Genomic DNA, 22915 nt, shown 5'->3' with positions numbered 1-22915 from the left:
GATTGAGAGAGAGAGAGAGGGTGACCAGGTGTCCATACTGCAAAGGAGGACAAGGCACCAGAAAATGTAGGCCATGACCCAATAAAAGCTCAAAACACTCCTAGAAATGCAAATGCATGCTTCTTAGCCATGCTCAAAATGGAAAGCATTCAAGAAAATGGGAGGACATGACCAAAGAAGGGCTAAAAGCAGTCACAGAAATGTAAATGCATGCTTCTTAGTCATGCTCAAAGTGGAGGACACTGTGGAATCCCTCCTGGAAGTGAAGGTGGAAATGGACAAGGAGGACCTCTGGTCACCCTGAAGAGAGTCCAAAATCTGGAGACAGGAGTGTGTCAGGGATGATGGGAACTGCCCTCCAGCACAGGGTGACCAGATGTGTCCTCACAGCAAAGGAGGATATGGCACCACCAAATGGAGGACAGTCAAGGAAAAAAATGTAGGACATGACCAAAGAAGAAGCTCAAAACTCTCACAATAAATACAAATCCCTGCTTCTTACTCTGGCAGACTATGTTTTATTGGGGGATGAGAGAGTTGGTTTGAGATTATTAATTTTAACTTTGTATGTTTTAAATGTTGTATTTGTAATTTTTTAGAAATATATTTTTACGATTTTAACTGTACAATTTTAATGGTCATGTCGTGTACATGTTGTTAGCCGCCTTTGAGAGCAAGGTGGGATAAAACTAAAATCCATAAAATATAAACAAAACAAATGGTCAGGCTCAGGATGGAGGGAGTTCAAGAAAAAAAAACATGTAGGCCATGACCCAGTAAAAGCTCCAAACACTCCTATGCAATAGCCAGCCCTGCTTCTGAGTCCTGCTCCAAATGGAGGACATTTGGGGACCTCCTCCTGGGGAGAAGGTGGGAAATGGAGGACAGGTCCTGGGGGGATCTCTGGTTACCCTAAAGAGAGAGATTGAAAGATAGAGAGAGAGAGAGAGAGAGAGAGAGAGAGAGAAGGATCCTCTTTCCAAACCCTGGAGAGGGATCTGAGATGCTCTTTGGGGGGGGGGGCAGAAAAAGATGCCTCCCCAGGGTCACAAGGGGACCCCCACCCTCCCCACCTGGGCCCCCCTCACCCGAAGAGCCCCCTGAGGAAGGAATGGGAGGCTTTGACCCTCTTCTCAGCCTCGGCCACCAGCTGCAAGGCCTCCTTCTCCTTCTCCCCAGCAGCAGCAGCATCCATGGCTCCTCCTGGGATGCTCAGCCTGGAAGAGAAGAAGAGGAGGGACCACAGCCAAGCCTCTGCCTCCTCCTCCTTTCCCAGCCAGAACAGCACCTCCTCTTCCCTCCTCCTCCTGCTTCCTCTGCTGCAAGAGAAAGAGAGGGATGGAGGGGAGCAAGGGCTGCTAGAAGAAGCAGGCTTTTCTCCAAGACAGCCTTCTCCAAAGGGACCAGAGGCCTCCTCCTCCTCCTTTTCCAGGACCTGTCCTCCTTTCCAGCCTTCTGTCCAGGCCTCCCCTTTGAGCATCACTAAGAAGCATGGATTTGCATTGATAGTATTATATCATGTAATCAGTTTACATGTATATTGTTTTATTTTGCACACAACTAACTACTACTGAACTCAGGGTGGTGACCCAGAGATCCTCCTTTCCCAAAAACTGTTCTCCATTCCAGCCTTCTGTCCAGGAGGGACTCCACAATCTCCTCCCTTTTGAGCATCGCTAAGAAGCATGGATTTGCATTTATATTATTATCTTGTGTAATCAGTTTACATTTATATCATTTTAGCTCCTGTTTTGCACACAACTTCTACCACTTGAAGTCAGAGTGACCCAGAACTTTTTCACATGAGGACCTATGTGCTTTCATCCCTAAAATAGTTAAAGTTGGCATCCGGGAAAAGCAAGCCAATTTGCTAATGCTTATCACGGACAGCGCACAACAAGGAGTTAAAAGCACATTACGTAGGCAAGAAAGTGGGTTGAAAGCAAATTTGAGTTTCAGACAGATGAGGACAAATCCTCGTTGCTAGCTTGGAAATAACTTTTTTGCGCATTCTCCAAGCTGTCGTTTCCACAAGTGCATACACACACATGAATGAATGAATGAAATATTTATTTATATCCTGCCTCTTCCATTTTGGGGGTCGAGGCGGGTAACAACATGATTATACAATGATAAGACAATAAACCTACAAAACCCTAGCCTAGCCCTCTCTCCCAGTTTAAAATTAAACAATAAAACAAAGTCAAAATATATATAACAATACATCAAAATTATTGCACAATCCGTGAGTGAGAAAGTGGTGAGGAGGGTGGATTCAATCAGTTCTGGACATGATCAATCTGGGAAGGCCTGCTGGAAGAGAAGGGTCTTTGTCGCCTTTTTGAAAGCCTCCAATGAGGATAATTGGCGAATCTTTTCTGGCAGGTCATTCCAAGTTTTTGGGGCGGTGGCAGAGAAGAATCTCCGGGAGGTCACCACCAGTCTGGTCTTTCTTGATTGTAAAAAAAATTTCCCAGAGGAATGGAGTGTACAGGAAGGATTATATGGGAGGAGGCGTTCCTTCAAGTAGACTGGACCCACACATGCTCCAGAGAGGGAAGGGAAACAGGGAGGAAAATCCTCTTTGCCCCAGAAACCGTTTCAGAGGAAAGAAGGCTGAGGTTTCCTTTTGCAAACTCTGATAAAACCACAATCACACACACACACACACTAGAGAGAAAGAGGAGGTAGCTGCTCCATAAACCTGCCTGATTCCAGCGAGGGTTGAAACTCCCAGATGGCCTCCTTTTCCAAGACATATCGTCTCCATTTCTCTCTCCTCTACAGGTGGAATTCCAAAATGTCCTCTCTCTCTCTCTCTCTCTGCCTTCTTCTACTAGCTGTTCCCTTAGATTTAAGGCTTAGCGGCTGCAGGAAGAGGAGACAAGCCACACGAGGGAAAGAAGTGTGTGTGTGTGTGTGTGTGTGCATATCCCTTTAAGAACAAGGCTGCCTCCCTCTCTTTGGCACAGCAAGAAACCCTGGGAAATCTGGGAATAGGGAGAATTGGGGACATGGTTTTCAGACTGCTGTAATTACATGAAGAGAATGAATTCATGAATGAACTGGACAAGAAAACACAGTATTTTTGTGAAGTGCTTATTCCTGGATTCACCTCACGTTCTGTCTGGATTCTGACCAGTTTGTGCACAGCGTCATCTGAAAAGCAATTGTGAAATCATCCCAAATGCCCTGGATGAACCTGCATTTGAACCAGTCTAACCTTCCAAGGCCAAGGGCAGGGAACATGGCCTGGCCTGGCCTGGCCTGGCCTGGCCTGCCCTCCTCTCCCGCTGCCATGCTTACCTGCTGGCCTCTATCACCACTGCTGAGTAAGGCAGAATGAAGAGAGGGTAGGCTACTGCTGCCACCTCCCCAGCAGTCTCCACATCAAGTGTCACCAAGCCTGGTAACACCACTGGATGAGATATTTCTCCAAAGAGAGAGGTGGCCCAGCGACAAAATCACGAGGGGTGCACTTGCCCCTCCAATGCCCTCACCACCACCTCAGCTCCCTTCCCAGGGAGAGAGCTAGGTTGGCAACAAAGCCACCAGGAACTGCAGCAGAAGGGCCTGATGGGGTGTCACTCTTCCTCTGGAGTGTCACCTGGTGCAGGCCACACCCTGTGCACCCACCCAGTGATGTCACTGGTCTCATCCACAGGGTTGCCATGAGTCAGAGTTGACAAGGGCAGCAAACAACAACAATGCACCTCTTCCGCCCTCTCATCATTTTCTTGGAAAGTGTTTTGGACCAAGAGGAAGATGTAGTGGTTTGAGCATTGGACTTTGAAGATTATCAGATGACCAGAGCGAAGCCTGTCCTTATTCCGTCCGTGACAGCGATCGTGTGAAAGAGATTCACACATTCACATTGATCCTGTTATTAAACTGTCAGTGAAGTGGAAGGGTGTTAACACATCCTTCCATTAACACAAAATGAAAAGCAAGGATGAGACAATTCCACTTCAATGATAGGACAATGACAGGATAAGCATGATGTCATGTGAAAGTCTTTTGTGTGGTCACGGTCAATCACATTTAACAGTGGGACACTGACAGGATAAGCACAACATTGTATGAAAATCTTTTCGCAATCGCACTATAAGGACAGGAAAAGGACAGGACAAAGACATCCCACCCCCCATCTGATAATCTTTTATGACTCTGGAGACCAAAGTTTGAATCCTCACTGAGCCGTAGAAACCTGATATTGGATGAATCACATTGTCTCAGTCCCTATAAAATCCCTAGGACCAGGGATGTAGCCAAGGGGGGGGGGGTTCTTGGGGTCCGGACCCCCCCTTCCATTAGAAAAATGAATGGTGTGTGCTGCTGCGCCGCCGCACTCAAGCCCCATTATAATGGTGGCTCTTAGTCTGGACCCCCCCTTCCAAAAATCCTAGCTACGTCCCTGCTAGGACACTGATGACGAACCATTTAGAGACTGCCCAAATTCAAAGGTGTTCCTGCATCTGATGTTACCCGGTGCAAGAAGGCGGGACTTCTGGGGAAAGGGGATGGGACTTCTGGGGGTGGTACTTCCATCTTCTGGAAGCAGGACTTCCAGGGATGGAACTTCCCTGGAGACAGTTAAAGGCATGGAAGGGCAATACTCTTCACCCCACCTGTTCCTATTCTTCCTGCATCCTCCTGTCTCTTCGCGTGCCTTCAGAAATGGCTTCATGTGCCAGAGTGGGCACACATGCCATAGGTTCACCATCACAGCCATAGGGTCACCTAAAGATTGTGATAAGTTGGAAATGACTTGAAGGCACACAACAACTAAGTTTACCTTTGGCCAAGGGAATCCCTCACAAGGAAAAGTAGCAGTCCAGGGAAAAAGCAAACTCTGCTCTGGTATCTATCATTCCCTATGCAGGGCAAGAGGTATATGTGCTCAAAGATACATGTGGTGTTTGGTGGAAGAGATTTAGGTTATACAGTTGGCCCTTCTTATACACAGATTTTTTATACATGGATTCAAGCATCCACGGTTTGAAAATGTTCAAAAAAAGCATAAATTTCAAATATCAAACCTTGATTTTCCATTCTTTATAAGGGACACCATTTTGCTATGTCATATTTAATGAACATCCATGGATTTTGTTATCCACAGACAGAGCAGCATCATGAGGAGGAGATCCTACCAAGATCCCTCTCCATCATCACCTCTCCAGAATTGCTCTCCAGCTGAGACAAACACACCAAATAGTCAGCCTCCATGTGGCCACCCCACAAACCATGGCTTCTGAGGGATTCCACTGAGCAAGGCATTTGAGGCCTAGTGGGTTCTGAAGATGTTTACCTGCCATTTCTCAACCACAGCAGGAAAGTGGTGGATGCAGCTCACCATCAGTAGTACCCCATGACAGCAAGGTAATTTCTTTATATGGCAGCAGGAGGGCAGACTGGAAGGAGCACAAAGAAAATGAGGAAAAGCAACCTTCCACTTCAGACCGCAGTACCCCTAAATTCTTTGTTGCAGGCAGCCTTGGATTCAGTACCAGGATAAAAGGTTGGATATAAATGAAATAAATTATTTCAATCCTTACCTTCTTGACGTGCTCATTTTCTATGTACAAGGAATATTATTTCTCCATAGATGAGTATGGATCTCCGCTTGTACTGTGATGTGGTTCAATTGCCATTTATGTTAGAACAATGAAATTATTTACTTCCTCTCCATTTTGGGGGGCACAATTTTGGATCTGTGAGATTGTGGGAGGAAAAAGGATTTAAAGTCCTTTGCTTATATTGAAGATTCAACTGCTAAACATTGGTATATTTTAATAATACCTTCTTTCTTTCTTTCTTTCTTTTTTTTTCAAGTCTCACAAAAATATAGGCCAATCTAAACCTGAACTAGAGGTGCATGAATGGAATTTCTCTCCACCTTGTGTGGCCAGGGTCAGTTTGCTCCCTCTCCTTAGCCAAAGAGTCCCCTGAGGAAAGAATGAGAGGCTTTGACCCGCTTCTGGGTCTTAGTTACAATTGGCGCAGCCTCCTGCTCTTGGTCATTGTCATCAGCATCCATTGTGACAACGGCAGTGTACCTGGGATGCTATGCTGTGCCTTGTTGTGTGGTGAGCAGCTGAAGGCCAGAACATGACACACTGGACCTGACTTGTAACTGGCTAGTTTCCAGGGTTTCCTTTAGCTGATACAGTTTTGTTTGAGAGGTTATAAATGCCATTTCAGGTTTAATTTTGTGATCTGTGCGTTCTCTAAACCTGAACTAGGCAATTGTGGCCCTCCAGATGTTCTTGGCTTACAAATCCTATTCACCCTTCTCACCTTAGACAATTCTGAGAAATTATTGCAGTCTGAAAATATCTGGAGGGCCACAGTTACTCGACCCTCTTTAAACAGCTTCTCTTTAAGATGTTTTCAAATAACAGCCACAAGAGCCTCATCCAGATCAAGGTTAAAGTATTGGAGGGTGGTCCTTCCCACATCATTTTGCTGCTAGCCCTCTCACTTTATTTGCCTTGCAATTTGTTTGTAGAGAAAGTGACAAACATCCACATTTAGAAGATATGAATGGTGAAACATATTGGAGATTATCGCACTGCGTTCTGAGACCGTTCTCATCACGTGATGAGAACGGAACGCATTTGAGTATACCGCACGTATGTGTTCCAATCGGGTTCTCAGAACGTTTAAATGTGTTCCAAATGTGTTCCAGGAGGGTACAGATTGAATGTGTTCCCAGAGAGCTGAAACGTGATGAGAACGTTCCAACAGAGGTGTGTGCGATATTCTTATCTGTTCTCAAATCCGTTCTCTCATTCCTCCGTCTCCTGATTGGCTGAAAGAATGACAGGCAGGGAGGGAGGCAGGCAGGCGAGCGACTGCAGTGAGGGAAGGTGTGTGTGTGTGAGGGGGGAAAGAAGGAGGGAGGGAAGGGAGGAAAGTTGGGACAAGTGAGAGAAGAGGAAAGAAGGAAGAGAGAGGGAAACAGGGGGGCCAGAGCAGAGAGCAAGAGGGAGAGGGTCTGGCTGCTTCTGCGGGGGCCTCTAGTGTCATGTCCAGCGGGGCTCCTGTGCTGGCAGCCTGCAGGAGGCAAGGATGGCAGGGATGCCCAGGACCTTCTCCTCCTTCCCTCCAGGAAGGAACCCACAAAAGCTCCTCTGTTTGGAGCAACACACAAAAGCAAGCAAACAACTCCCAGAATTCCATAGCAAAGAGCCAGACAAGAATTAAAGCGGGGAGGGAAGCTCACAGGCCCCACCTGGAATATTGTGTCCAGTTCTGGGCACCAGAATTCAAAAAGGAGCGTGTCCAAAGGAGGGCGACTAAAATGGTGAAAGGTCTGGAAACCATGCCCTACAAGGAACGACTTAAGGAGCTGGGGATGTTTAGCCTGGAGAAGAGAAGATTAAGAGGTGATATGATAGCCCTGTTTAAATATTTGAAGGGATGTCACATTGATGAGGGAGCAAGCTTGTTTTCTGCTGCTCCAGAGACTAGGACCCGGAGCAATGGATGCAAGCTCCAGGAAAAGAGATCCCACTTCAATATTAGGAAGAACTTCCTGAGAGTAAGGGCTGTTCGACAGTGGAACACACTCTTTCCTCAGAGTGTAGTGGAGTCTCCTTCCTTGGAGGTCTTTAAGCAGAGGCTGGATGGCCATCTGTTGGGGATGCTTTGATTGTGATTTCCTGCATGGCAGAATGGGGTTGGACTGGATGGCCCTTGTGGTCTCTTCCAACTCTATGATTCTATGATTCTATGAAGGCACACATTACATGCGCACACACACAGGAGGCAAAAGGGTGACAAGCAGCCAAAATGGGGAATTGGGTTGACAGCAGAGGACTCTTCTTTTCTAACCGGTTTAAAGAGCTGCTATGGCTGCCGGGGCTCTGCCATTGGCCCAGTCCCTCCCTGGCAACTTGCTTTTCTTCGGCTTGAAGAGACCTGCATGGAGCTCCTCCTTCTTCCCAACCTTGCAAAGGAGGTTTGGGATGTAACTTGCAAGGCTCATCTCTCCCCATTTCTCTTTCTCCCTGCCTTCCTCCCGATCCCTCCTTCTTCCCTCCCTTCCCTCCCTCCTCCTTTCCCCCCTCTCTCACACACACACACCCCTTCCCTCACTGCAGTCGCTCGCCTGCCTGCTTCCCTGCCTCCCTGCCTGTCATTCTTTCAGCCAATCAGGAGACGGAGGCGGCCTTGGTGGAATATGTTCTCGGAATGGTTTCAGGAATCGCTGTGCGGTAAAATGCAGTTCTGATCACGTTCTGATCACGTTCTAGTTTACTAATGCAGTAATATCTGTTCCAGGAACGTTCTCATCACGTGATGATACGGAACGTTCTCAGAACGCAGTGCGATTATCTCCATTGATTTGCTTCTTCTGCTGTCCCAAAATACCCACAGAAAGATGTCCAGCACAAATTCATTTACAATCCCAAAAGCTGCAATGAACCAGCCAGACAGGGAAAGTGTCTTTATGGGGCAATACTAACTGGGTAAATGTGGGCAATACTAACTGGGTAAATGCTTGGGAAACAAAGCTTTCTACATAAGGCCACGTTCATTTGTAATAATCTATCATTTCCATTCTGATAAAGACTAACTGGAAAAGATGAGCAGTGTGCAAACAAGAATTGAATGGAAAGACATTTTGTGGGTGACAGTGCTAGGAAATAAGCCTGTCTTTTGTAGGAGCCAGACGTTCCTAGCACATATGAAATGCAAGAGCAGGAGGATGGGTATTTTCAATAAATCATGGGAACATATCCAGATCAACTGACATCCCTGCTCACTTCTAGTGGTTTGATTCCCAGAAATGGCCACTGAGTGTCAGTGTTGCTGTATCTGTCCAAAAGCCCTTATGAGCAGTTCCTTGTCCTAGGCTCAACCTGCTTTAGCAAAATAACAACAGCAAACACAAAACGACACAAAGCATCAGGGGAAGATTCAAATGAGAGATTTAAAAATATTTAAAATGTTCAAAAATATTTTAAATACCTGAATAAATAAATAAAAAATTTTCTTTGATGCCTAAAAGACGATACCTTCTCAAAAAACATTCTTTAGCTGACATGCCACTTCTAGGAATGCCCTAAACTTTTTGATATACATAAGTCTTGTCTCCAATAAAATTTGGAGAAAGGCATCAGACAATGCCACCAAAATGCAAGGGTAGGAAGGTGGAGTCAGCAGGCTGCTTGTGGGTCCTTTTTGTACCTTTATCCCATATAACAAGACTTCCAAATGAAAGGACATATATCTACAGTTCAGGATTTGTATTTAAAGATTTAACAAGGAGTGTAGATTTCTCTGTTAATTCTGCTGTAATTAACTTCCCTGAATTACTGTGGAGAATTCTAAATACTTTGTGAAATTACAAATCCCATGATTCCATAGGATGGAGCTGTGATAGTTAAGCTGGTATTAAACTGCCATAATGATGCAGTGCAGATACACCCTCAACAGTGGGAGGGAAAGAAGCATGAACAAGAAGCCACCTTTCATCAAGTAACACTAAAATTAGAAGTTTTAGTCAACTTGAACAAGGTGATTTCTGGAAGCCTTTTACAAACCAGGTCAAAATGTCTAGCCAAACCTCCCATGAAGTTCCCCCCACTTTGAGAGTCAAATAAGTTAGACCAAAGGAAAGGGGTTTGTTTATTCTTTGACATGTTTCATAGGAAGAAACTGGCAGAACCACCTGTGAGTAATCCTTGATTAAGAAAAGACTATGAAATTAATGAGGTTGCCATAAGTTGAGAGGCAGCTTGAAGGCATGTGCATGCGTGCACACATACACATTTTCCCACTTTCATCGTATTCTTTTTGTTGTTTGTTGTTACTAGAGATACCATCAAGTCTTCCTCACTTTTCCACCATTGGTGGTATTAATACTTAAAACAAACAATAACATTTCATTCCAGGTCAGAATAATAATAATAATAATAATAATAATAATAATAATAATAATAATTTATATAGCACCATAGATTTACATGGCGCTTTAATATCAATTCAACATTAAAACTTGCCAATGGTGTACAATCTAATAGTCATAAAGTATAAAACTATACAGTAAATAAGCAAATGATGCAATTAAATAGAAAACTATAAAAACAGGTAATACATATAATCAATCTAAATCATAAAACAATATTAAAATTCAGTTCCAAATGCTTCAGAGAACAAGAAAGTCTTTGATTTGGATTTAAAGCTAGCAAGAGTAGAGATAGTCTGCAGACATTTAGGGAAGAACAAAACAGAAGAACAAAATATTTGAATCCAAAGGTTATGTTTAATGGTAGAAGGTCACAGCTGGTTGCCCTGTTGCCTGCTGATAAAGGAATGCTTCAGCTAGCTCACATCGCTTGAAATGTTCCTTAGACATTTGCTACAAGGTTCAGTGTTTAGATGAGAACATTTGGCCCTTCTCTCTGTTGCAGCTGCTCCTTTAATAAAAAACAAAACCCAACTACCTGTAATATTTGAGTTCTATAAACTATTGACTTAGCTGCAGAAATAGGATAAAAAAATTCACATGGATTCTCAGCTCTGGAGGGGTTGGTGGCAAGGAGCCAGAATAAAATGCTGCTCACAATAGTGCAGCTTTTGGGAAAGAAATGGAATTTGGGGAGTTTGGAGGACTTTACATGCATTAGTTTGCTGAGGAGTGAAATGTCGAACTAATTAATTCCCTTTTCCCCCAAATGAAAGTACATTAATGGTTATACATTAATGAGTGATATCTTCACTCCTCCTGTAATTTTTTAGTTATTTTTACAGTCATGTAAAATGTGGCTTTGCACATGTTAAGGAGGTACAGTCAGCCCTCCACATTTGCAGCTTGCAGCTTTGATTATTCACGGATTTGATTAATATGTTCTCTCTAGGAATCTCTAGATCATCCAGCATGATTCTGCTGGAGGTTAAGGATAAAGTCGTGATGGAAAATCTAGATTCCTATAGAAAACACTTCTCTGCACATTTGCAGGTCCTCCAGCACAATTCACTGAGCAACTTCCAATGCATGTTGTCCATAGAGTTATACTGGAGGGTCTAGCGATTCATAAACAGTTGTTCTCTCAAGTTTTTAAAAAATGTTTATTTGTGTGTTTTCCACTTTTATGGGGGTCTTGCACTCCTAACTCCAGCAAATGTGGAGGGCCCACTGTACACTCTTCTGTCTAGACGTGATGTGAAACCCTGATGTATTGGAAATTGCTTTCTACCTATTTGAGATGGCAGCCTAGGATTCCTAGGATAGCTGATGCACCACTAGCTTTAGAGTGGCCTTAGATGAGGCAACAGCAGACAATTGCTTGAAGGAGGATGATAGGCCTAGGCCGGTGATGGCGAACCTTTTAGAGACCTAAGGGTACAAACTCAGTGGCGTTCCCACACTGGGTATCACCTGGTGCTTGGGGGGAGGGGGACTATGGGACATCCGGGTGTGGGAATTTGGGGGGGAACCTAAAGCACACTCTCAGCCTCAGGCTAACAATAGCAAACCCCCCTCTGATGAAACTTGCCAAGAAAACCCCATGATAGTTTCACGTTACGGTCACCAGGAATGACAAGGCACACTCTCTCAGCCTCAGGCTGGCAATAGCAACCCCTCTGATGAAATGCCACACTGCCGCCACTTCCTCTTCCTCCTGCCTCTTCCCCCTCCTTCTCCTCCCCTCCCTCCCTCCCTCCCTCCTCTCATCAGTAGCAGAGGGGTCCTTGAGGCATGGGGCTGCCACCGCTGCTTCCTCTTCCTCCTCCTCTTCCTCCGGCCTCCTCTCACCAGCGGCAAGAGGCTTGCGTGCCCATAGAGGGCTCCATATGCTGGCCCTGGCATGAGTGCCATGGGTTCACCATGGCTGTCCTAGGCTCTCTTTTAGGTTTAACAGATTTTCTGCACAGCTTTTGCTTGGTTATCAGAACACTTTCTCACCTCTCATTCAGCAACTCATTCCCCAAGTCATAAAGTATAAAACTATACAGTAAATAAAGCAAATTATGCAATTAAATAGAAAACTATAAGTCCCAGGATTTTTTTCTTTCAATTTTACCTCTTCCTTTGGAAGTTTCCCCCTAGATGTTGCATTCTTGGAACTCTTCCTGCATCTTCACATGGGGAAAGGGCAGTTATAGGGCACATTTGGGATTATTTTAGAGCTTCCTGTACTTCAAAAAGACGTTATCCTAAATACTGGAGTAGGGAACATGTGTCCCCATATAGAATCATAGAATCATAGAATCGTAGAGTTGGAAGAGACCACTAGGGCCATCCAGTCCAACCCCCTGCCATGCAGGAAATCCAAATCAAAGCATCCCTGACAGATGGCCATCCAGCCTCTGTTTAAAGACCTCCAAGGAAGGAGACTATCACCTTCCGAGGAAGTGCATTCCACTGCCGAACAGCCCTTACTGTCAGGAAGTTCCTCCTAATGTTCAGGTGGAATCTCTTTTCCTGTAGCTTGCATCCATTGTTCCGGGTCCTGTTCTCTGGAGCAGCAGAAAACAAGCTTGCTCCCTCCTCAATATGACATCCTTTCAAATATTTAAACAGGGCTATCATATCACCTCTTAACCTTCTTTTCTCCAGGCTAAACATCCCCAGCTCCCTAAGTCGTTCCTCATAGGGCATGGTTTCCAGACCCTTCACCATTTTTGTCGCCCTCCTTTGGATACGCTCCAGTTTCTCAATGTCCTTTTTGAATTGTGGCGCCCAGAACTGGACACAATATTCTAGGTGGGGCCTGACCAAAGCAGAATACAGTGGCACTATTACTTCTCTTGATCTAGACACTATACTTCTATTGATGCAGCCTAAAATAGCATTGGCCTTTTTAGCTGCCGCGTCACACTGTTCACTCATGTTCAACTTGTGGTCTACTTGGACTCCTAGATCCCTTTCACACGTAGTTTCATTCAGCCAGGTGTCACCCATCCTATATCTGTGCATTTTATTTTTCCGCCCTAAGTGCAATACCTTACATTTCTCTGTGCTGAATTTCATTTTGTTAGCTTTGGCCCAGCTTTCTAGTCTATTCAGGTCATTTTGAATCTTGATCCTGTCCTCTGGGGTATTAGCTATTCCCCCTAATTTGGTGTCATCTGCAAATTTGATAAGTATGCTCCCAATTCTGTCATCCAGGTCATTGATAAAGATGTTGAATAGCACTGGGCCCAGGACAGAGCCCTGTGGGACCCCACTGGTCACTTCTCTCCAGGATGAAAAGGAGCCATTGTTGAGCACCCTTTGGGTTCGGCCGGTCAACCAATTACAGATCCATTTAACAGTTCCATATAACTTGTTGGACTGTTATTCAACCCAGCTAGCATGGCCAGTGTTCAAGGATGGTGGGGATTGCAGTACATCAGCTGGGTATTTTAGTATCTTAGAGATCAGTTGCCTGATGTAGATTTTCAACACTGTGTAGATCTTGAAGAAACCTTTTGAAGCATTTCACTTCCAACGCACTAGGGAGAGACTGGTATTTTGCCAGCATAGCACTGAGTGACCTTTAAAGCAGAGCAAACATTTAGAAGGAGCAAATGCCTTTTAAGAAATGAATTAAAAATGGATTTGGATGGCTTCCATTTACCACTAAAGTAGCTTAATCTGAATTATGGGACATTCTGTTCCAATTAGCATCCCCCTATTAAGTGCTTATTTTCATATACTGGAGTATGGGAAGAGTTGCTTGTTTTAGAACAGTAGTTTCTAACTTTCAGTTCTCATGTTATTGGACTTCACTTCATAGAATCTCAAACCAGCATAGACAATGAAAGTTGCAGTCTAAAGATATTTGTGGATACAATATTGAAACCCACTGTTTTGGAATGAAGAAAAAAAATAGTTTAAGGTAGTTTCAAAGTTACTGCAGTCGTCTCTAGATAGACCACAGGAGACAATATCTGCAATTTTGCTTTCTGAATTCTGGGGAAAAGACAGTATTTCAGGAGCCATCAAACTGAAGATGAAACCGTTTGAAATTGTGATTCTCAAACTTTAGTCTTCCAGGTGTTTTGGACTTCACTTCAACCAGTTCAAAACATGGCGGCCAGACTAGTCACTGGGACAGTTAGAGGTGACCATATAACACCTATTTTAAAATCTATTCACTGGCTGCTTATTAGTTTCTGGGTACAGTACAAGGTGTTGGTGATGACCTTTAACACTCTTCATGGCCTGGGTCCAACCTATTTGCGGGATCACCTTCTTTCATATGACCCACCCCATGCACTTAGGTCCTCTAGGAAAAATTTACTGCAGCCAATGACGACCAGGCTGGCAGCAGTTACCCAGAGGGCCTTTTCATCTGCTGCTCCTAAATTATGGAATTGCCTGTTGGAAGAGATCCAAAACATTACCAACCTTGACAGCTTTAAGAAGGCTGTCAAGATGGATCTCTTCCGACAGGCTTTCGCTGAGTAATTCACTTGGTCACCTGCTGATATGGACCATCATTCAGAATACCCCATGATGCCCGTCTCACTATCTCTGATTGTTTTAATTATTTAAATGGTAATTTATTATTGTTATGTGGGAATTATGTTGTTATTTTAGGAGGGAGGGGGTAATGGAGATTGATTTTTAAATTATATGAATTTTATTATTGTTATTGTAAACTGCCTCGATCCTGTTGGAGAGGCGGGATAGAAATAAATTATTGTATTATTATTATTATTATTATTATTATTATTATTATTATTATTTAACTTATGACTTGGGAATCTGAAAATTTTCATTAGCAACAGTTCATAAAACTTTCTTGCCCCACCCAGACGGATACTGCATCATGAAATTTACTCAGTAGACTGCTCTTGCATGTTGTTTTTCTTTCCTCCCTATTTTCAATCTGTTTATAGAACATGCCAATCTGGTTTTTTGTGGTCTCTTTCCAGTTTTATGTGGCTGAAAACCATCCAGTATATTTACATATATAAAGTTCTACTTGAGAGCAGGATTTCGAGCTAGATGATCTTAACTGAGATCCTCATTTTTCTTAAATGATAGGATTAGATTAACCTCTGCAGCAACATCCCAAATCCAAACTCAGATTCTACATGCATACTTTAAAGCAGGGGTGGGCATCTCCGTGGGGTGTGGAGGCCACATTTCACCTCCTCCCTTCCCCTCATGAACTACATATTGCAGCATGCTGAAAGTAATATCATGTCACTTGTTAATGCAATTTTTTTTTTGGGGGGGGAGACAGAAATAGGCTGCAATACTGTATGATTCAGTGTAGTACAGTGAATTGCCTACAAGAGTTGCTACCACACCCCTCATGCCATTCTAAGCCTGGTAATAAAGAATCTTCGAGGGTTCAGACACAGTACCCCTAACTTTCAGTAGCCAGCTATGATTCCAAAGATAAATTAGGTAATCCTCAAAAAAGCTCATGCACTAATCCTTTAGTGAAGGTTTCACACAATTGTATGAATTGATGCTTGGCTAAATTGGGTAGCATGATTAAATAAATTGATGCGCTTTGAGGGTTAGTTCAAGTTATGAACCAAAATGTGCCCACTGAAATCTACCACACATCTACTAACTGGCTTTTGGACAAATTCTTCCACATCTGTAGTATCAGGGCAATAAAAAGTAGATCTATTGACAAAATGATTGGTCTGAATCTAAATTTTGTGATCTTACATGCATATGGCCCTCAACAGACAAGCCTTTGCAGTGCCCTCGTTACGTGCAAGGGTTGCCTGGTGGGAGCGCCCACATACCCGGCAACCCTCACACATAACGAGGGTGTTGTAGCTGTGCAGCACCACCCACATGGCGCGCACAGCTATGACAGGGCATCTTTGCAGGTTTGCTGCAGCGCAGCTGCGCAGCAAAAAGGAACCGCTTTTTACTGCTCCTTTTTTGTTGCACAGCAGCGTTGCACAATTTGGTTGCTGCGGCGCTGCTGTGCAGCAAAGAGAAGTGCCTCCCTGGCGCTTCGTTTTGGCGGTCTGTACCCCGCCTATATAAACCAATAGGCCTTATTAATATAAATCCCACTGATTTCAGCAGATTTAACTGGGTCCAACCTAACATTTATAAAATAAACAATAGCATATCTTAAAAACGATTGTGTGGGTGATGGAGAAGCACCCTGCTTAATCAAATGGTTCTATGCATAAAGTGGCAAATAACTGCATCTGTCTTCCTGTAGCATTTAGAGTGAAAGCACTAAAAGAGAACATAAAGACAAAAAGGTGAATGCCATGAATTTGATTTATTTAATGTCCAAGAATTTGTTCCTTTACTTCAAAGATATGGGGGATGACAACTAAACCATTGATTTTTAAATTGGAAATTAATCCCAAATCTAAGGTTTTTGATCCTCAAACTCAGTTGAACACTTGATCTCGGTCAGGGGTGAACATCTGCCTTGTGGGGCACTTTCACAGGTAGGTAAGTCCATGAGGTTTGCAGTGCATTTAAAAGTCCTGCATATCATCATATTCTAGCCCACTACCTGAGCAAGGGGGAGGACGAGATGGTGGTATGGTAAGACTGGAGGTCCCTCTCCCACGCAAAAGACGCATACACTCACCTCCCACTGATCCTATGGAGAAAAACAAGACAAAAGGGATTCTGATTCAAAGGGTGCTTTGACAGAATTATAGCATCTAGCTAGGGCTCTCCTCCTCCTTGCTCTAACCCCACCTCCTAGGTACAACAGTAGTAGCAGAACAGCAAACTACATACCCCCGGTAAAGAAGAAGGGAAAGCAAAGCCTCTCTCACCACTGCATCCTTCCTCCCATTTGAGTTGAAGGGGCTTTGCTTTCTCTCAGTGCAGTGCTGAGAATCATCCTTGTACCTGAATCCAAACTGAGGCATCCTCAACTACTTGTGGTATTCCCCATCATCCTCCCTTCCCATTCCATCTAGAGAGGGAAGTGCTGTTGTTGTCTTTACCTTATCCATATCATTCCTGAGAGTGGGGCTTTTCTTCCACCATCCCTCCACATGGAGGTGGGTGGAAAATAGAGAGACAGTCAGCTCATTGTGTGGTGGCAAATCACTTGTCCAACAGATCATGCTGCTGAAATTTGATAATGGCTTTTGGGGGGGGGGATTCTTTGGGAAAATTGGGGAGCATGAAGAGCCACAAAAATGTAGCTGTGGAGCTGCATGTACACCAAGGCTGCATGTGCCCCACCTGTGGTGTGGATATCTCTTTCCCCTTTTCCTTCCATGTGCTCTCTTGAACATAGACTTACATCATTATAGAGACATTAAACACAGAGATAAACTGAATTTAGATACAAAATGGATTTTATTTTTAAAATAAGACAGTTCCCAGAGACCCCAAGACTGTGCTGTTTGTGGAGGACAAGAGGAATTTCAGTACAAACAACAGGAAGCAAACCATGTTCCCCCAAACAACTCAGTAGTACAGATCAAAAGCCATGTACATACTTGCATTTATTGAACTTTCATAGAATCAGCTTTATACAGCAGTGACAAGATTCATATCATACATGCTATTGTTTCAATTGTTGATTTGCCATAGCAAGAAAAAAATAAATATTTTTTTTCATTTTTATTTTGCATTTAACACTTCAGTAAAAATTTACAGGTAACTAAGTCTCATTACCTGCTATGGCAGAGAGGTATGGGTAATAACATGCAAACATAAGTATGTGAAAAAATACACTTATCATAATTTCTTAATAATTTATACACAGTGAACACAGACGGAGATTCTATTACATTCTGAAAATTAAGTTGATCTTTCTTTTCTAAATGCACCTGCTAGTGGTTTGAAATAAAGAATGAAATGACAAAATCTCATTTAGCTATCTACACACAGAGGCCTGTGATTTTTCAGCAAAAACTGAAGCATTTTTATGCAGTTCTTACCACCCTTGCACCATATAGCACCACAAGGGAACAAGGACTGCTAGACATCCAGAGCGTCATGCTTAGCATTTTCTGGCTTTTGTATTGTGCATCTGTTCATTTAACATTTAAGAACAATGATACCATTTTTCAATTTATAGTCAGACACTGGCAATTTGGCTTATACTGATTTACAACATTCTGAGCTTCAGCAAAATGCAGATACTAAAAAAGGAAGAGAAGGGGTGCTATTCACCTGTAGGTTGCTAAACAGAGATCAAACCATTCATCACTGTATCTGGCAAAATAAACACACCAGCAGCCTGACAGCAACAAGATTTTTTTTTTTTAAAAAAGAGACTAATTGCAACATTGCAATAATGCTGGCACATGTTTGTACAGATGCATGTGCCAGTGCAAATGCATGCACTTGAGGTACCTTTTCGTCGGACCAAATATGACTTTATACAGTACAGTTTTCTCCACTAGCATTGGAGCCTAATCAATTAAACAGTGATATTTGGCAATTTACATCCTAGCAATTTAGGCAACTATTGCACTTCAGATTGCTCAGAAACTAGGTGCATATGTTACAGTACACAGATTCCATCTGAAAGTAGTCAGTTCTGAATATACAAGAGCTACAGACAAGAGCAGAGCAATTACAACTGACCAAGCATTTTATCTGTGCTTGACAATCTAGCAATGACTTGGAATATGCTACAGTGGACTAGGTGTTATTGCTTCATTTGGATGCGAGAACAGTGAGGCATTACTAGCATTGTTCAGTGGAAACAAGTGAACGCACACATCAACAGCCTTTGTTACAACTTAAGAGACCAGTAGAAACTAACTGCTTGTACTTTCTGACTTTCTTGGTATAATGGGGCTACTACTATTACACTTACACAGACCTAAACTACTGAAGTGGCTAACAGTGGGACAAATACAGCTTTTCAGCTCTGGTACCTCCTTCTTCAGCCGTTCTAGCTGCTCTGTCTGGAATATATTTGGTTGTTCAGGCATCCAGTCATAAATCCTAAGAAGCATATAAAGAAAAGTATTTCATTAATGTTAAGCCAATCTAATGTTAAGCAAAGCAAAACATTTTAAAGTACTGTACTGTCAAAAAAATTGAATGCCAATACTTAAATTTCTCTCTAAGTATTGGCATAGTTAAAAGGCAAATAATCTTAACCTGAAAAATTCTTTTATGCTCAAATGCACTGAAGTCATACTTTAGAAGTAAGGCACCCTGCAACTAGTATGTCATCAAGTTCTGAGGCAACAGATCAAAGAAATTACAGACTGACAACACTTCTGGGATCTCAGACTCCTGTTAGGCATTACCGCTATCCAACTTTATACCGCTATCCAACTTTCAGAGTACTGTACATGCATCCAAACAAAGTAAAGACATTACCTACTATCTCCATGCCATGCTATATCGTTTTATTATTTTAGCTATATGAACAGCACAAATAAAATAGTGCTTATTTTGCTTCCACATCAAAAGCATTGCAAAATATCAAAAGAGATTATAAAAAGCTGAGTGGGAAGAAAGCATTATGACTCCACTGTGGAGTGCTTACGTGCTTTTTAAAAAGGCATTCTAGGAAGCAGTTACAAACCTGTCATCATTTGGAAACAGGATCTGGTGAAGATAGAAGAAGAGTAATCCATTCAGCAGGGACTAAACTAGTTACTTGTTCAGTAACTAGTTCACCCTGTTGAAGAAGTGATTGTTGATTTACTTTTGGTCAAGGACAGGAATAGGAAACTTATTTCTCTCCAGATGCTGCTGGCCCGTCCCATCCTACATTTCAGTCTGGTGGCTATTTTGACTCTGACAAATTGGAGTTGGAACTCAATATCTTGAGGGCCAGAGACCTCACTTCCTTAGTTTAGGTCACTCTCAACATCTTACAGATGTTTTTTAGCCTCAGGAGAGAAATATGGCTTTCTAGATGTTGCAGGACTGAAACTTCCCTCAGCCACAGTCAGCTTTATTAATCCAGTAACATCTGGAAGACCAAATACTCATCATCCACAATTACCTCCTTTCTTCTGGTCCACCTAATTCCAAAGTAACGGTCAGTGCTCAAAATTCAGGAGGCATTTTATGATCACCACTGTGGCCTGGCTCTCCACTGCCTGCCTCAGAGACTGGAAATTTGCTATCAATATATCTACTGAAGGGGCTGCAGTTTAACTAACCAAACTGCAATACTAACCAAATACCATGTACTTTTTGCCAGCAAGAAAAGAACAGGCCCCAAAGTCTGTTTTGATTATCTTTTTATGTTTTGATTACAATTTGCACTGCATGTGATATGGTTAGCTGCCTTGAACACTATTTTTCAATGGAAAGGCAAGCCAAAGGTTCAGTAAATAAATATCTTATCAGTGACCTGAACACTGGCCCCACCTTTGCCAAAGCATATCCCTGCAAGACAAGAGAGGAATAAATGTATATGTGTTTTTCAAATTACTGAATCGTGGTTATTTTTTGCCCTGCATGTCCACCAACAATACCAAACACTCCAGGCATTAACAATCACACAGCATTATGTCCATATGAACCAATATAATTTTTGCACAGCAGCAATCAGAGTTTGTTATTTTTAATTTAGCTCAGATGGGAGTGTTTAAGAAAATGCATGTGTTCTCAGACTGTATTTTGTACAACCCAGATACAACAACTGGGAAACACAGATTAAAAAGAAAGATATCAGTTGGGGAACAAGCCCACCTGAAAACTTTGTAGAAGGGGCAAATTAACTGAATAAAAGTAAATGAAAAAAATAAATACAAACTATTCAAGTTACAATAACTGGTACTTTTCCCAACAGGAGAAAAGATGGCACATTCCCCAGATAGAACAACTTTAATTTAGAGATCTGCAAGTGAAAAGGTGCAAATAGAAACTGCCTTTCCCCAATCAGCTCATAAGCCTTCAGCGGCCCTTGAAAATGTTCCTGAGTGGCATGAGGATCTGCACAATAGGGCACAGCTGTTGCCCAGGAGAATGAGGGTAGAAAGAGGAAAATGGAAGAAAGCCAAGAAAAAGCATCGGCTATCAGCGAAGTCAGTTTTCCACCCATCTCCTTTGTCTCAGCAGATCTATGGATCCAGCACATAAAAACAATGCATTGAAGGTATGTGTCACCAGTAAGACCATAAATATATCAAAGTTGTTATTTGCATATGACTCCTTCGTTTTTTAAAAAATGAAAAAAATGCAAATTGACCATGCATATTGTTGTAAAGGGAAATTTTTGACACAAAACTACTACCACCACTAGAAGGATTCAAGATATGACTTAAATCTGAACACAATTAATTGCTTCCTAGAAAATGTATAAAATAACTGAAATACAATAATACCTGTCATAGATCAGACCATGAACTCCCCATTCTCTCAACATCTTCCTGTTCTCTGGCTCGTTTGCATGATCACCCCAGCAAAAGACAACTAAACCTTTAGATACAGCATCTTCAATGAATGATGGATTGGTTAGCAGTTCTTCAGTATGTGCATTAATTCCCTGAAAAAGAAATATAAAACAATAAGTATATTAACCAAATGTAGCTGAGATGTTAATGAATGCAAAACTCAGTCTTCCAAACTAGCATGTGGTCATACTTAATATGTTCTATAGCCATTTCTACCAGGTTACAATGCACTCATAGCATTTGTCTTGTAATAAAGAAACTGATAAAGCTAAAAGGTTTCTTTGAGTGGTCACCTGTCAATTCACACACAGACTTTCCCCTGAGGCTTCAGCAGAGTATTTGGGAACTTCTATAATGGAGCCATTATCTTTTATCAGCAGCTTCAACATCCTTATGCTGCATGTCATTCCGTTTTACCTCATGTTTTTGTGACTGTTTTATACCAATCTATCCATGTTACACTCAAGAGAGAAGGCAGAAGAACAGCGTGAGTTCACAAATGAACAATCAAGGAACCAGTTACAGGTAAGCAACCAGCTCTTTGTGGTCTGTGTGTAACTCACATATATGGAAAGCTGTAGAGCTCAATTTGAACAGAAGGATGAGTGGATGTCAATCAGAACAGAATGCAGCAATGTTGTGCAACAAGATGTATCAGTATGGAACCTCGTGTATATGCAAAAAAAAAAAAAAAAAGGATGACTGCATCCACATGGATCACATTTGGAATGGGTATTTCTTTTAGAAACACAATCAGCTCTTTGTATCCATGGGAGTTCTGTTCCAGACCGCCACCACCCTGCAGATACCAAAATCCGCGGAACCTCAAGTTCCATTGTTTCTAATGGTGGCCGAACATATGTGTGACCATTTTGCCATGGTCACATGCACCCTCTGCCATTGGGGAGAATGGGATGGAGCCACCCAGAGATGCTCCAATTGCTGGTTGGCAAGCCTGCAGAAGAGAGCCAGCTGTACTGTGAATAGAACTGTGGCTGTAGTAAAATGCTCTGCAACTATTCCTGGTCAGAGAAAATAGGCAACTACCCACTTTGCCAGACACTGCTGAGAGATAAGGACCATTCACCTACATGCCTCTGTAGCACATAGTAAACAAAGGAACTTGTGAAAGGTTACAGTTCGGTCAGTATCTGTAAGAGCCCTCCCAACATCCAGAGTAAGACATGGTCTCCACTGCCAATGATCGGTTCTGTAGAATGTTTGGTAGCATTATGTTCTGTGACATGTGAAAAAGAAGAGACAACTTAGCTACCAAGAAATGTCTGGTCGGAGTATTTGTCTCCATGAAAAAGTCAGAATAGGGAGTGTAAATTAGGGGTGGGCCCCTGAGCTGTTTTTGTAGCCCCTCAGAACCACCTAACAGTCAAAACCTTTTCTTTGCTCCAAAATGTCCTTCAGGGGGACTGGGAGACCCCAAAACATGATGAGAATGCCCACATATGCCCCAAAGGGCATTTGGAGGGCAAAAAGTGATTTTTTAAAAATGTAAAACAATAATTACAAGTCTAAAAATATTAAAAATATATTAAATTGTTTCTCAAAACCAAGTTAAAACATAACTGGATAATATAACTATAAAATATGTAAAGCCTAGATAAAACCCAAGTTTCCAACA

General features: G+C 42.6%; 2 protein-coding genes across 3 annotated transcripts in view; both read right to left on the bottom strand.

Annotated features, from left to right (window-relative positions):
• The window catches only part of LOC149305256 (beta-soluble NSF attachment protein-like), a 29727-nt gene extending 28490 nt beyond the window's left edge, over positions 1-1237 (bottom strand). The window contains exon 1 of the mRNA XM_089477701.1: positions 1089-1237. Coding sequence (XP_089333827.1) covers positions 1089-1195 — 107 coding nt within the window. The 5' untranslated portion in view covers positions 1196-1237. The remainder of the gene's footprint in view (positions 1-1088) is intronic.
• Positions 1238-17238: 16001 nt separating this feature from the next.
• GPCPD1 (glycerophosphocholine phosphodiesterase 1) overlaps positions 17239-22915 on the bottom strand; it is a 47705-nt gene continuing 42028 nt past the window's right edge. For both annotated transcript variants that reach the window (XM_089477970.1, XM_089477968.1), the window contains 2 exons: positions 21211-21371; positions 17239-18862 (listed from right to left, as the gene is read on the bottom strand). In XM_089477970.1, the coding sequence (XP_089334096.1) occupies positions 18673-18862; positions 21211-21371 (351 nt within the window). In that variant the 3' untranslated portion in view covers positions 17239-18672. The remainder of the gene's footprint in view (positions 18863-21210; positions 21372-22915) is intronic.

The sequence above is a fragment of the Sceloporus occidentalis genome, unplaced genomic scaffold, assembly GCF_023333645.1.
Source record: "Sceloporus occidentalis isolate IW3139 unplaced genomic scaffold, rSceOcc1.0.p SCAF_12, whole genome shotgun sequence".
In the NCBI taxonomy this organism is placed as follows: domain Eukaryota; kingdom Metazoa; phylum Chordata; class Lepidosauria; order Squamata; family Phrynosomatidae; genus Sceloporus; species Sceloporus occidentalis.
The sequence above is the reverse complement of the archived record's forward strand: the minus strand, read 5'-3'. Positions and strand labels throughout refer to the sequence as shown.